At 35.5% G+C, this 15,580-nt stretch overlaps 1 protein-coding gene across 1 annotated transcript in view; it reads right to left on the reverse strand.

Annotated features, from left to right (window-relative positions):
• The window catches only part of LOC136789456 (nipped-B-like protein), a 100,229-nt gene that overhangs the window by 17,125 nt on the left and 67,524 nt on the right, over window positions 1-15,580 (reverse strand). Inside the window, exons 17-27 of the mRNA XM_066989515.1 lie at window positions 14,642-14,742; window positions 13,216-13,315; window positions 12,096-12,239; window positions 8,174-8,263; window positions 7,715-7,929; window positions 7,517-7,619; window positions 5,226-5,324; window positions 4,985-5,131; window positions 3,687-3,821; window positions 2,130-2,228; window positions 942-995 (exon numbers count right to left, since the gene is read on the reverse strand). Of these exons, the coding sequence (XP_066845616.1) occupies window positions 942-995; window positions 2,130-2,228; window positions 3,687-3,821; window positions 4,985-5,131; window positions 5,226-5,324; window positions 7,517-7,619; window positions 7,715-7,929; window positions 8,174-8,263; window positions 12,096-12,239; window positions 13,216-13,315; window positions 14,642-14,742 (1,287 nt within the window). The remainder of the gene's footprint in view (window positions 1-941; window positions 996-2,129; window positions 2,229-3,686; window positions 3,822-4,984; window positions 5,132-5,225; window positions 5,325-7,516; window positions 7,620-7,714; window positions 7,930-8,173; window positions 8,264-12,095; window positions 12,240-13,215; window positions 13,316-14,641; window positions 14,743-15,580) is intronic.

Here is a 15,580-nt window from a genome sequence, read left to right on the forward strand (position 1 = left end):
CTTCAAGCCAATTCCTTATCCACCGAACTGTCTACCCTTCAAATCCATATCTCTCCAATTTGGAGATCAGGATGTCATGTGGGACTGTGTCAAAGGCCTTACAGAAGTCCAGGTAGATGACATCGCTCGGTCTTCCCTTGTCAACTGATGCAGTCACTCCATCATAGAAGGCCACCAGATTGGTCAGGCACGATTTGCCCGTGGTGAAGCCTTGCTGGCATTAAGGGGCATGCGATTTTACTTGGCTACCTATTTTCATAACGCTCCAGGGTAAAGTAAAATTTTTTGAGACCTCTAATTCCCCCATTCCTGCTTTTGTTAATTTTGCTTGAAAATTAACCGGTGCACAGAAGATGTAGAGGAGAAAGTTAACACAGGCTAACAGATATAAACAAAGAAAGCTCATTTCTTAGAAAAAAACAATGAAAGTAAAATATGTAGAAGTAAGCAATACTCTAAACATTCACTCTTTTTATGAACTGTGTAACTAATATATTAGAAATTATTAGAATATATACTTATCTGCCACTGAAAAAATAAATCTACATTGTACCAGATGTTCATTTCAGAATTAAGAACATGAAGCCCACAGATAAGGTAATGTCACTAATTACTGAGGACACCATTAAATTAAAAACAACAAACAAACAAACAAAAAAACTCTGCCCAAAATACAAACCAAAGTGTGAAGTATTTTTAAAACAGATCATATAGAAATACAGAAACTAATGTCAGAGACAAAGAAAATCACAGCAATAAAGATTAAAAACAAACAAACAAACAAAAGAAACAACCCAAAGTCATGTTTTCAAAAGGGCATTAATTGAATTTGTCTACTGAATGGATTGCTCTTGTAGTCCCCCTCCAATGTATTTTAGCATCAAAAGAAATGTTAATATTCTTATGACAATTGTGCCATACATTCAAAATTCATTGCTTACATTTTGAAGAAGCTGTTCAAACCAATCATACCCTGTATCTCTACAAGCTGCAACCTAAAAGCAGTATTGAGAATAAACTGGTTAAAAAAGGAACCTGAAGAAATATTACTTCAATACATATATTATCTTATAACAGTAAACATGCATAGATACTGTTGTGGTTTTTTTTTTTTTTTTTTTTTAATGCATTCAGTACAATGATTTTATATCTTTGGAGATTAGAAACCATTTTCTGCATTTGAAAAAACTTCTCATCAGGTTTTGTAGAATGACATTTTGTACAGATTAAAGCATAAATACAAGCCTGACATATCAAAAATGAACAAGTGTGTGTGCGTATATGTGCACATACACACTTTTAATATAAACAAACCAATCTTTAACTCTCATTATACCTCAAGAACAGCTCACAAGTGCTCTAAAGTAGAATTAGTAGGAGAACCGAGTTAAGCTGAAGTCAGATTGCTTAACTTTCCAGTCTGGAAAAACGCATACTACACTATCATTTAGTAAAAATATTGAAAAGCAGGATAGAGTTTAAACACAATTTAAAGTAGTGAAATGAGTACTTATTTGATCTTTATACCTTTGTTAAACTGGTATGAAAACACCTCAGCACAGAGATTTTGCACAACACATTATCACTACAGAAGTATAAGCATTTTATTTGAAACAGATTTTTGAGACATGCTGTTTAATTCACTGCTCCTAGAAAGTATATGCAATTCTGCAGATATTAGTTTACTCTAGTTGACCCTGTATTTGTTAAAAAAGCTTATTAATCTTTCAAAATAAACATTATCAATTGTTTGAGGAAAATTTTCTTTTAAGAGACAATTTCTTAGCTAGGCTTAACTATATGCTGCTACTAGTATTTGCTGGAAAATGTTATACGTAATAGAAATTTGTTCTGTTAACTGAACAAGCGTTTTATACAACTTGAATATAATATGGTCCCAGTTATCATTGCCAGCATATTAGTGAGCATTTAAAGTTTCCTAAAGCTTGTTCCATTGGATGAATAATTCTATCATATATTCAGCGTCAGGAGATACATAAAGAAAACTATCTGATAAGTAAGATACTTGTATATTTTTTGCTTTCTAAAAGACTACAGACAATATTTCAAAGATACTAAAAACATAATCAAGTTTTGCATGCAACCTCATTCAAATTTGTATAACATACCACATCAGTGATGTTTAAAATTTTTCTGGTCATTGCTTCTTTGTCATGGTGTGGAGTTGGAGTAAACCAGAGCTTCTGGAATGTCTCATTTACTAATTTCTGAAGGGAAAAAAAAAAAAGTATTAGCAGAAATAAATAAGCTTATCTTGGCACATAGGTATTATCTCTAATATACCCATACAATAGATTTGTTGATGATATGTGCCTTTTCATGAGGAATTATTAAAACTAAGTGAGATCGTTGTAGAGAATGTTATCTGAGAGACCCAGTATACTATTACAGGAGTTATACTGGCCTCTAAACAAGTAAAGTACCAAATGATCACTGGGAACTGATGCTACAGAAAATTGAGTTAAAACTTTCCTGCACTAATTTGCATTCCTCAGGAAAACATAGTACCCTGAGAAAATAACAACTGAACACAAAAATATTATGATTTCTATAGCAGAATTAGCAGCAGTGGTAGATTACTTTGGAGTTTTCAGAACAATTGTGACAAGGAGAGAACCCCAAGTCTCTCTAGCCAAACTTAGGAAGTAAGCTCCCTTCCAATGTTTTTGGATGGTGGAAAATATGGAACAGAATGAAAGTGAACCATATTATTCCTGCATTACTTATAAAGCATACAGATATAAGAATTTCTCCTCAACTACGGAAACATTGAAAATACATTGTAGACACTGCCTGAGGTTGTTGGAAAGGCAAGGGAAAGAAGGAGAGAGAACAAGGTCATTCTCCCTGCACAGCAGCACCTTGGATCCAACTTTCAGCACCTCGGATCCTACATCTCGATTAACAGTCTTCTCTGAAAGCCACTTAGCATTAATGTGTCTCGAGTGGTAAAAATATATGCTGAAACTTTAAAACTGCATATTTCATATCCCACTGGAAGTGTGATGCAAAATTATTACATGGGGAATGCTTAATTACCCAGATATTTTAAAATTATTTTGCTGAATTAAACAAAAACATCAGTGTCAGGTTTATGATTTATCATATAATCTTAATTTTGTGTCATTCTGCATACACATTGCACAAAGAGTAGAATATGGTCACATAAGTAACATTTCAGGGGGAATAAGTGATTCATTAAACATTCAGAATTAATGCAAAAGAAGCACACAAAAATATTTCATAATGTTTTATATGCAGAACATACATATCTGGCATATCCTAATGTCAAGAACTTAATTTTGACCTAAAGCTTATTTTGTTTGCAGAAAGGATTTTTATATGCCAATTTTACTTGTTAGAAAAGAGAATACCCAGAGACAATACTTACAAGCAGAAAAAAAATCCAGAAAACATACATATTTTTTAAAATCTTTTGATTGCCAGCAAAAAAATAATGAAGAAAACAAGAGAAAGAAAAACAAGTCAGCAATGTAGGAAGTCAAGATATTTGCTCTCTCAAAAAATGAAAAGTAAATAAAAATAATAAATCTTACAATGAAGCAATGAAATAGTGGTGTGTGTGTTTGGTTTTTTTTTTTTGGTCAAAATATAGAAACACTAAAACAATGATAATTAAAATCCTGACAAATGTTTTATTCTACCTTAATGCCTTCTTCATCATTGACTCTCCGAATCATTTTCACACACATCTCTGTAATTTTGGGAAATGTTGGTTGTTCAGTGCAGATATCCCTAAGTATCTTTATGACTCTTTTTCTGACACTGATACCAGTATCCTGTGAGAAGAAAAGTATTACACTCTTGAAAACAAATCCAACATATGAATTAATTTGTGTTATATGAACTAATATTTGAAGATGAACCAATCTGACTTGCAAAACGTATTTAGAAAAGGCAGCTAAAATATTCTAGATTGCAAGGTCAGCATAACTTGTGCCACTTAATTGTAACAGTTCTAAAGGCCTGGCTGAGCACCCAGAATGCTGAAAATGCTTCCTCTGCTTATACCCCCTGATTTAAGAGCTCATGATGCTGCTAATGTGTAATTCTACTTCAAGAGCTTACAAGTTAGATGTAATGATGCTTTAACTACTTTGTTGGAACACACAAGACCCTTTGCAGATCTGGACAGTAATACTTCAAGCCTTTGGACAAAGCTTATGGATAAGCCCTATGTAGCAAGTCTTTTCCATTTTCCTAGGCTTCATCTAAGGAGATAGATGAGGAGTTTCACTTCATCTGATTTTATTCAAAACCCGTTTAATCTGAATGGCAGGATGAATTATTTTATGCATGCTTATAAGCATATGAAGCTACCTATCTCTAAAGCCCTTCACAAACATGTTTTATCATGTAACAATAGCAAATGAGTAGTATTTGACTAAAAAGCTGCCTGACATGGATCCTAAAAGGTAGTGTTATCTTAAATTAAAATTGTATTTTATCTAAATATCCAGACAAAAAATACTTTTTGTACAAAAAAACAACAGAAAACCTTTTAAAACGCTAAAACATAGCACAGAAAAACAAAGTAGCTTTCTCTTTCTTTTGGACTACAATTAGCAACTTTAGATTACTGTGTTGTAGATCTTTCTTCATCGTCCCACACTACTGAACTGCCTTCAGAGACCCGTATCTCAAACTTCAAACATGTGGAATAATTCCTCGTTTCACCTAATTTGTGCCTTAACAGTGGAATCAAAAGGAACATAATCCTGGTTCTACTGCAGTACAACTTTCTGATGTGAAAAAGACTCCACTGGAAACAAGTGATGCGTTTTACAGGGTTGGTCTTACAAGGATGATGCTCCTTATTTAAAGCAATAAAATACAATTTACTCTTGGAGTGATAATTCCATATTATTAAACATATAAACTCTGTTGAAAACAAGTTTCCCAATGCCATTTAACTTATCATAAATATCACAAGTCACTGTACCAATATTCTTTCAATCAGCATGTCGTAATACTGCTCAGCAAGCTGAGGACGACAGAGCACAAATCGGCCAAGCAGCTCCACAGCTGCTTCTCGTACACTAGTGGAGTTATCCATTAACCGTCCATGAACACCTCGCTGCATATCCAGCTAAAAAGAACAAATAAAACACATCCAAAATAAGAAATAAGGATTTATTTTAAGTGTGATAAAAGTATGCATGATAGATATTTCCTTTTTTTACCCTGGCTAGAATACTGGGGTCTACAGCAACAACCTCAGACAAACACTTCATGGCTTTTGTTCGAACAGCAATTGCATTTTCACCAAGTACACGCAGAATCTATTAAGAGAACAGAAACAAAATCTCAATTGCTTTGGGAAGGTAAAAATGTTTAACACAGGCAAAAATGCACAAGAATAACACACAAACTATTTAACTAAAATAAGAATAGCTGTCTACTAAAAATTGAATACATCTTCTCAGACAGTAAAGAAGTGCATGTAAATGATGTTCCATGGCACTGATGACTTGAGCATGGATATTTGATAGATCTCTAAGACTAGTCCAAACAGGATTTATACAAGGGTCCATATGCTCACTCTACGTCCCTTTGTTTTAAACTCTACTTTTGCCATTCAGATGCAGCTTTCACCATGGTTCTTTTAACAGGAAAGTTGGATCTGGACACTGTAAATCTATGACTTGCTCTGTATGCAGATTAATATAAGTAATGAAACCTAAACCATTGCTAGAGTTCAAACATGTCACCATGCCAACATGCTAGTCCTCTTTTCCCAGAAAAAGGAAAGAAACCACACTGATCAAACAACAGCTTCCAAAGTGAGAGTAACATGCACTTGTGCAAGCAAATGACCAACTTACTTGGCTTATATTTTCAAATCAAATTAAGATACATTTCATGAGTTAGCACTATCAAATAAGCATGCATCTTACAGAAAATGTGAAAAAGATTTCAACATTTTGTAATTATCCTCTTGCTGTGTACATCTAATATAAAGATTTTGCCATGTACATACACAGACAAAATAACATATGCACAATATGATGTATGAAATGCATACAAGAAAAAGAAAAATAAGCACTTATGCCATCAGTACAGAATATGAAAGTATGTGGTGTTACCATGGCCTGTTAAATACCTGTGCTCAATAATGAACAGATATTGCACACTACCCCAAATGTGTTTGGAGTCAGAAACCATTGTGTTTCACTGTACTAGGACTTTTGTCAAACCGAGGAGCAAGAAGGAAACGCAGAGGCAGTGGAAGCAGGGACGCATGGCCTGGAAAGAGTAAAGGGATGCTGTCTGGATGTGCTCGGATGGGATCAGGAAAGCCAAGGCATGGATGGAACTGAGCTTGGCAAGTGATGCAAAGAATAACAGGAAGAGATTCTATAGGTACACTGGCCAGAAAAGAAAGGGCAAGGAGAGTATACCCCGTCTGATTAACGAGAAGGGAGAACTGGTAACAACAAACATGGAGAAGACTGAGGTACTCAACAGCTTCTTTGCCTCAGTCTTCACTGCCAGTCAGGCTTCCCACATCTCTCGTTTCCCTGAACCTGTAGAGGAGGGCTTGGGGAGCAAAGTCCCTCCCAATGTAAGCAAAGAGTAGGTTCGAGACCACCCGATGAAACTGAACAGGTACAAATCTATGGGGCCCAATGACATGCACCCCAGGGTCCTGAGGGAACTGGCTGATGGAGATCATGATGATGGGATCGAGATCATGATGGTGGGATGTAGTGACCCTCAGCAAGTTTGCAGATGACACCAAGCTGAGTGGTGCAGCTGATACAAGAGAAAGAAGGGGTGCCATCCAAAGGGACCTGGACAAGCTTGAGAAGTGGGCCCACGTGAACCCAATGAGGATCAACAAGGCCAAGTGCAAGGTGCTGCACCTGGGTTGGGGCAATCCCAGACAGGAGCACAGACTGGGAGAAGAACTCATTGAGAGCAGCCCTGCAGAGAAAGACTCGGGGGTTCTGGTGGACGGAAAGCTTGACATGAGCCGGCAGTGCGCGCCTGCAGCCCAGAAGGCCAACTGCATCCTGGGCTGCATCAAAAGAGGAGTGGCCATCAGGTCGAGGGAGGGGATTGTCCCTCGATTCAATTGATTCAATACTTAAAGGGGGCTTATATAAAAGATGGAGAACAACTTTTTGCTTGGGCAGATAATGGGGGATAAGGGGGCAGATAACGAATGACAAGGGGGAATGGTTTTAAACTAAAAGAAGGGAGATTTAGATTAGAGGTTAGGAGGAAATTCTTCACTCAGAGGGTGGTGAGGCACTGGAACAGGTTGCCCAGAGAAGTTGTGGATGCCCCATCCCTGCAAAGGTTCAAGACCAGGTTGGATGAGGCTCTGGGCAACCTGATCTAGTGGGTGGCATCCCTGCCCCCTGGCAGGGTGGGTTGGAACTAGATGATCTTTAAGGTCCTTTCCATCTCAAGCTCTCGTATGATATGATTTTATGATATTCTGTGATATGATTCTGGCACAGTTTACCTGTGTCAAATAAATATCGAAGCTCTGGGCAAATGGCCTCATAGAGGCCAAGTAGCGAACAATCAAACATGCGTCTTCATAGTCCACAGTATCAGAATTCATCCTGCAACAAATTCAATGCGTTAATTAGGACATGTTATACAAAACAATTAAAAACATCAAATGCATGGTTAAGAAATCAGCAGTACTGAAACATACTTTAATGTACTGAACTGAGATGGAGCAGTTTTAATGATGCTACGAAGAAACCTTTTCCGACTTTCTGCTCTATGCATGATTTTCCCTGTGGTCTCAACATCTTTTGTATGATGAGTTCCTTCAGACGAATCCTCATCCTTCTGAGATTTAATTGCTTTCTCTGTCTCCATAGTTGTATCACGGAACCACTGAGCTATATAAAACTTCCGAGAAAACTGGAGAGATAGGGCAGGATGCACAGAAAACAAAAAACAACAGATAGAGAAGAGGGAGATTAACTGATTTATAATGAGAGTGAGTTTAATACATCAACCATATTTTGGAAAAGACAATCAACAGTATATGTTAGGGTGACAATTTAATTGAAACACTAATATACATGACTGAAAGTAATTTTATTCAGTAGACGTTATTGAAATTATTTTTATATACACTCGCTATTAGAAAGCTGAAATTTACCACTAATGATGCATCGGTTTCTGTGTTCTCATCGAGATAATCTAGCAAAGCCTTTTGTAGCTGTTGAATTTCATCTTCTCCTCCTGAAACCTGTCAGGACATAGTTATAAAACAGAATATTGCTCAGTGGTAATTACCATTTGACAATCTGTACGTCCACATTTAAAATACAGTGAAGTTAGTTGTTTTGATAATCACAGAACATTAACAATTTTTAAACAATTACCTGTAAAGTGCATACAAACTGAATCAAATTAGACTTGGTGATTCCAAAGTCTAAAAAAAAGATTAAAAGAAGCATAAGACTGATTTTAAAACAGATTGACTGATTTGATTAATTTTCCTTCTATGAACTTGCATTAAGATCCTCTGTGAGAAAAAAAAAAGGCTGAAATCAGACACAGACTGACACAAAGTTTAATCTTTAAAAATCATTGTTAGTTTTCTCACTAATAATAAAACACTGAAACAGTGACTTCTCGGGTGAACAAGGGATAAAAGGCAAAACAAAAGTCAAATGAAAAGGAATATGAAAATACAGACAACAGTAGAAAGGTATGGGAAACACAAAGAAATAACTTATCCCTTTGTAAAAATATTTGGTATATGTGTTTTCAGGGATAAAGCACCTATACAGAGAAAGTGCAGCAAGTTTGCTCAATCCATCTAGGAAAGAAGAACTTACAGAGGTTGTCCCCAAACACCTTTGTACTCTAGCATTAAAGAATCATGTTCTCTGAAATTAAATTAAGTTTCTGTCAGTTAAAAAGGCTTGTGAACAAACACACCGTTTATTAAAAAAAAAAAAAAGCCACCTACTACATAAAGCCTATCTACAGAAGAGGATAATATTAATTTTTCTGTCAAGCACTTTTAAGATGCACAAAAAGCATCTTACATACAAAACTGTAATATGAGACATGCTAGTGTATCACAATTGTAAATAACTAAACTGTATGAATGTTAAGAAGAGAACGTATTTTTTTCTAAGAGGCTATTCTTACAGGAAATAGGTATATCCTGATCTCTTAAATAGTTCTAGCCTATGTAAATGGAACAACAATCTTATATCTGACCAACAGACAATGTACTTCTCCCAAACAGGGATTACAGAGAATAAATCAGTATCAATGAACTTGTTCATTAGTCAGAAACTAACTTTCTCAATACTTACAAGACAGTATAAAAAGAAAACCAACACACCTTTTTTCCTTTGTATTATACTGAAATATGCAGGTCCTTGTAGTTGCTGATATTACAGCAGTAAAATGTTTTTCTTTTTTCCCCAAAATGAATTAATTCAAGAGTTTAAAACATGTATGTCTACAATGCACATAATACTGATATAGGTTCATTGACATACATTTGTAATATATATGCAAATTATGATTTAAAAGTCCAGCCTTTGACCAATGTTAAATTTTGTAGATAATGGGGTGGGGGAAAAAAAAAAAAAAGATGCTCGATGAATTCTAATTGCTTAAGTATTTTCGAGCAAGTAAAAAACACAGAACAAACAGGGAAAAAAAGCCTGCAACCAATCATATTCAATATTGATAATAAAAGCAGAATAATTTCTGGCTTAAGCTTCTTCAGCAACAAAATTCACAACTTATAAGCATCAACTTCAGCATGAACAGCACAAATTGGCAATCATGCCACAAATGCAGCACATAATATTGCTTGCAAACATCAGCAAGTAGAAAAATGTACAGTTACAAGTCCAGAAGATCAGAGTATAAAGAGATAAATTAATGAAAGGCATGCATAAGTGTTCAAATCAACTTGTCAATCTATGACAGATTTCAATAAAAAATATGCACTGTTTAAAAAAGTCAAAACAGAAGAGATTTTCTCCTAAATCTAATTATATGGGTCAAGAGTCAAAACCACAGTAGAAAACTATAAGCATCCATCAGTCACTGGGGCATACCGTAGTAACGATATCAGAGGGTAGAAGGAAACATCTAATAAGAGTGTACGTATTCAATTCATCAGGAAAGAACAATCTGTAGAAGTGTAAGTCCATTTCTGAACGGAAGCAATAATTTAAGTTCTTCCTGATGACTAGATCTGAATATGTCTGCCAATGCATCTTCTTATTTTCTTGCCATCTGAACAACAAAGTGAAGCTTAGTTGTCATGTACACCTTTCCAAGTAGTTATTTGTTCTTATGTTACAAATCATTTATAAACAACACACTGTTTACCCTGACTAATGGTACTGTATAATTTATACCTTCCACAATGCATGGATGGTACTGTCTACCATCACTGATGCTACGCTTACTGAATATCTGAAAAAAATGCTTTTAGCACTCAATTGCCCAAAGCAATTTTATTTTCTGCAAATGCCAATGGCCTAGCTACTGCCCAATTCTGTTAAAAAAATAAAAATTCAGGTCACCATATTCATATGTATTTTTCTGGAATATCTTTCAATACCATTTTAACTTCCAGAGATAAGAAAAGAGAAAGGGATCCTTCTAAAATATTTCCCTACAAAGTCTGATGGAGAATTGTCAGAATCACTGCCAATGGAAGAGAATTATAATCCACATAAATGTAAAAATTATATTAAACCAGGAACATAAAGATTTGATACTATATATAGTACAATATACTAATCGAACAAACTTATGGCAATTATCAGACTCAGAAAGGACTAGATGAGCTTTGACTCTTTATTTGAATGCCTGTAAATTTTTGAAGTTTTTCCTCCAGCATAAATCTGTAACAGTCATCTTGAAATACATGCAATAAATCTGGAGTCTTTTTTAGGTAACTGAAAGGTAAATTTGGATAAAATGAATTTGATATGACTATTTAACTTCAGATCCAATCGTTCTGATAGTAGTTAGTAGTTCAAAAAGAAACCTATAGGCTCCATAAGAAATGTGCAACTCCATATTTTTAAAAGGACACATAAGACCTGATGATTTTCTCATCAAACTATGTGCTGTAAAGAGCTCAAAAACATGCATCACTTTGATAACTGTTGCTGCCCTTGCAGATTTGAAGACATTTTGATAATCTGCATTAGCAGAAATGCAAATGTACATTCTCTAATGAGATATATGTACAAGTTCAGGAAAAAAAAAAAAAAAAAGCAAAGCAATACCAGCTATGTCACGTAAAACCTAACCTTACAGGCTTAAGAGTTTAACTCTCTAAATCACAGAATGGACGAGGTTGGAAGGGACCTCTGAAGATCATCTACTCCAACCCCCCTGCTGAGCAGAATCACCTAGAGCACGTTGCGCAGGATGGCATCCAGGTGGGTTTTAAATATCGCCAGAGAAGGAGACTCCACAACCTCTCTGGAAAACCTGTTCCAGTGCTCTGTCACCCTCACAGTAAAGAAGTGCCCCCTCATATTGAGCCGGAACCTCCTGTGCTTCAGTTTGTGCCCGTTGCCTCTCGTCCTGTCGCTGGGCACAACTGAAAAGAGACTGGCTCCATCCTCTCGACACCCTCCCCTCAGATATTTATATACATTAACGAGATCTCCCCTCAGTCTTCTCTAAAGCCTGTATATGAGTGCCATAAGCCCCATTACCATTTTGTGACAGCAAATGCATACATACATATATAATTTTAATGCCTCTTAAGATAGAATTCAACGGTTGCTCCATTATTTTCTCTGTACCGTCAGAGTAAAACTGGTTTTACCACTGTAATTAACCACTTAATATGATCATGAGGGAGATGGTGAAAGAAAGACAGCAATCAACTAAAATATGTGATACTTACAAATAGAATGCATTCGATTCAGAAATCTGAACAATGAAAACTGATTCTCCACATGCCATTTTTTTGGTGGAGATGTTTTTATTTGTTTTTGTTTTAAACAAATCTTTATAATTTTCAAATATCTGAATGGATATATCTCAATCCAGCTGGCATGGGATCTCTCACACACCTGTTTGAGGATTCTGGCTATAGGCCCTTGATCCATTTTGCTAGTGACTGCATCTTTCCTCAGTCTTGCAGCTACAGTTCCAAGATAGTCAAGTGATGCAACTCTTAAAGCCATTTCTGTTGATTTGTTGCTGAACTGGTGAACCTAAGAAAAGAAGAATATATATGTTTTTAAATTATGTATTTATGCAACTGAGACTCATAGAATCATAGGTTGGAAGGGACCTTAAAGAACATCTAATTCCAACCCCCCTGCCACAGGCAGGGACACCTTCCACTAGACCAGGTTGCTCAAAGCCCCATCCGACCTGGCCTTGAACACTTCCAGGGATGGGACATCCACAGCTTCTCTGGGCAACCTGTTCCAGTGCCTCACCACCCTCTGAGTAGACAATTTCTTCCTTATATCTAATCTAAATCTACCCTCCTTTAGTTTAAAACCATTACTCCTTGCCCTATCACTGCACTGCCTGATCAGGAGTCCCTCCCCAGCTTTCCTGTAGGCCCTCTTTAGGTACTGGAAGGCTGCTATAAGGTCTCCCCGGAGCCTTCTCTTCTCCAGGCTGAACAACGCCAACTCTCTCAGCCTGTCTTCATAGGAGAGGTGTTCCAGCCCTTTGATCATCCTTGTAGTTTAAAACCATTACCCCTTATCCTGTCGATACACTCCCTGATAAAAAGTCTGCCCCAATCTTTCCTGTAGGTCCCCTTTAAATACTGGAAGTTCACTATAAGGTCTCCCTAGAGCCTTCTCTTCTCTAGGCTAAACAACCCCAACTTTCTCAACCTTTCTTCATTCTTCTCACAAGACACTGTTTAAACTTATTAAAAATTCTAACTTCCATACACTATAAAATTATGTCATTTACTATTACACCACATATACACAATCTCTCTACAAATATGCCTGTTAGTTTTCTTTAAATATATACTTTCATAAAGTAAACTAGATGTCTAGTACAGGAGATATCCTTTGCAATAACAGAGATATTAACCACCATAATATACATTTCTCATTATTCACACAAATATAATGAAAGCTACATTTTTATCAGCAACAGGACCATAAAATATTTTTCCAAGAAACAGGTTAAATTACTGTGTAAATTACTGTGTAATACCAAAAAACAACTCTCTAAGAATATGTTAATAAGCTGCAGAACTAGTGCTGTTGCCATTTGAATATACATAGGCTCTCCATCAGTGTCACTGCTATTTAACCTGTTAATATGAAAAGGACAGCATTAACACTAAAATAAAACAAAACAATTATTTTTGGTCCTAAATAATTTTTAAATTTAGGAATTTTTTTACCACAGATAGAAATCTGTGTTCTAGACATTTATTTATTCATTTGCTTCTCTCTTATGAAGTGAAAGATTGGTTCTGACAAAAACAGTAAGTATTATTCTTAGGTAGGAGAAATGAACTGAAATAGCCCACAGATGACTATCAGAATATCTGTGAAGCTCAGTAGCTGAGAATCTACAGAAAATCTTTTCATATCAATTTTTTTTTGAAGCTGTCCCCTTCATGATAGTAGCCACAGATAGGAAATGCCCTTTAACAGACCAGAACTAGAATTCTATAGATGAATAGTGTAGCCACTGTGGGATCGAGATGGTGACTTCCTTCTGGCATCTCAAAGGATCTCAAAGATCCTAACTCAAAGAGGGTATCTACCAGTTATGTTACTATGCCTACCACATTCCTATTTGCTAGATGTCTGATGATTGTAATCAAAATGTCACAAAATATTAGGCATAAACACTCATGTTACACATTAGGGTCACTGAATTCTACTTAAAAGTCCCAGTGCATTTATTTCACTGGATATTTTCCTGTTTATCCACCCTGGATCAGCTAACCTATTTCATTGGCATTTGTCTGTCTCCAGGGGAAAGCTGCATGCAAGCAAGGAACTAAAGCGATGCCAACAACAACAACAAATGTTTTAGAATCATTTAAAGCTTCCAACCCCAATTTTAACTGAATTCCAGTTCAGGTCAGATTCTTTCCCAGATTGGACCTGAATCTATTATTTAGAAGATGCACTGAAGTCCAGCTGAAGCACTTAAAACACAAAGTAAACTGAGCAGTTCCTAAATGAAACTCATTCAAAGGAGTATTAATTTGTATTCCTGGAAAGAGTGCTCTGAGTATGTCCTCAAAGAAATTCACCCAGAATTCTCCTATTAAGTTTTAGCAATGAATTCAATAGCTTCATATAAACAGAATGAATTTTGCAACAAAAACCCCTTTGAATGCACACTAACATTGCACTCGTTTACATGCTTAGTGAGAAGAGTAACAAGATATTTCAATCATTTTTGTAACCAAACATAAATATGATGGCATAAGAAACGGTGACTATTACAAGATACATTTGTCAGGAAACTCTACTCTCACTATAGAGATTTTGAAATATCAACCAGCTTGTAAAGTTGCAGATTTTTTAAGAGATGTTAATGCTGAAACCTAAAATCCCACATGTACAAAACTGTAAGTGCTTACATCTACAAGTTAGCAATCTATGCCAGAAATTACCTGAAGTTTCTCAAACTCCTCTTGCTAGTTGGTAGTCTCGCAAGGGAAGTGAAAATTTCTTCCAGTATTAGCTGTCTATGTTTTTCATACCTGGAGAACACCTATTTAACAGTCACAGGATTGTTAAAAAATTATTTATTGTTACATTAGATACTGTTTGTTAAATTTATTTTTAAAAGTTATATATAGTAACATACACTTCACATGACACAATGCACACCTTGTTTTTAATGTATTACTTTGTTTTTTCAAAGCAAGCATTTATGTATAAAATATATAAAAACTTTTTCAAATAAATATTTTTAAAATCTTCTAACAACATAAATGTGGAATATCTCTTAAAAATACGATATATTTTAAAGATTTCTGTCAGTGGTAGAAATATGCCATATAAGAAAGTCAAATAGTTACTTCATATCTTAGTCTTTAATATTTGCCTGACATGAAAGATTCTTTTAATTTATGGGGTCACGGTTGTAGGCTTTGCTTCTTTTTGTTTAGGCAGAATTCCTTTTATAAATACTGGAGCATATCATCCTTACAAAGATGGAAAACGTCCACTTGAACAAGCACATATATGTTGCACTGCATTTTTCCTGAAGTAATATTTTATTTGATTCATGAATTTTTCATATACCTACCTCTTCCAAGGAAAATAATTTATTCTATTATAAAAGTATCCTGCTGTTGTATAGCTTATTCCATTGCATAAATTCAAATCTTAACGAAGGAAATGTGGAAAATCATATTGCTAAGATTTCTTACACAAGAAAGAACAGGTAAGAGAAAGGGGTTTGTGTTTATACTTTAAACCACATAACCATAATTAAGTTCCTTGCTTAAGTAGGCTTCCTATAGAAGAAGAAACCTCCTCTGCAAATAGGAGAAGCTCAGGTAGATTTAATACTGTTCCTAGATTATGATACCGAACTGCAAAAA

The sequence above is a fragment of the Anser cygnoides genome, unplaced genomic scaffold (assembly GCF_040182565.1).
Source record: "Anser cygnoides isolate HZ-2024a breed goose unplaced genomic scaffold, Taihu_goose_T2T_genome scaffold_46_1, whole genome shotgun sequence".
Classification (NCBI taxonomy): domain Eukaryota; kingdom Metazoa; phylum Chordata; class Aves; order Anseriformes; family Anatidae; genus Anser; species Anser cygnoides.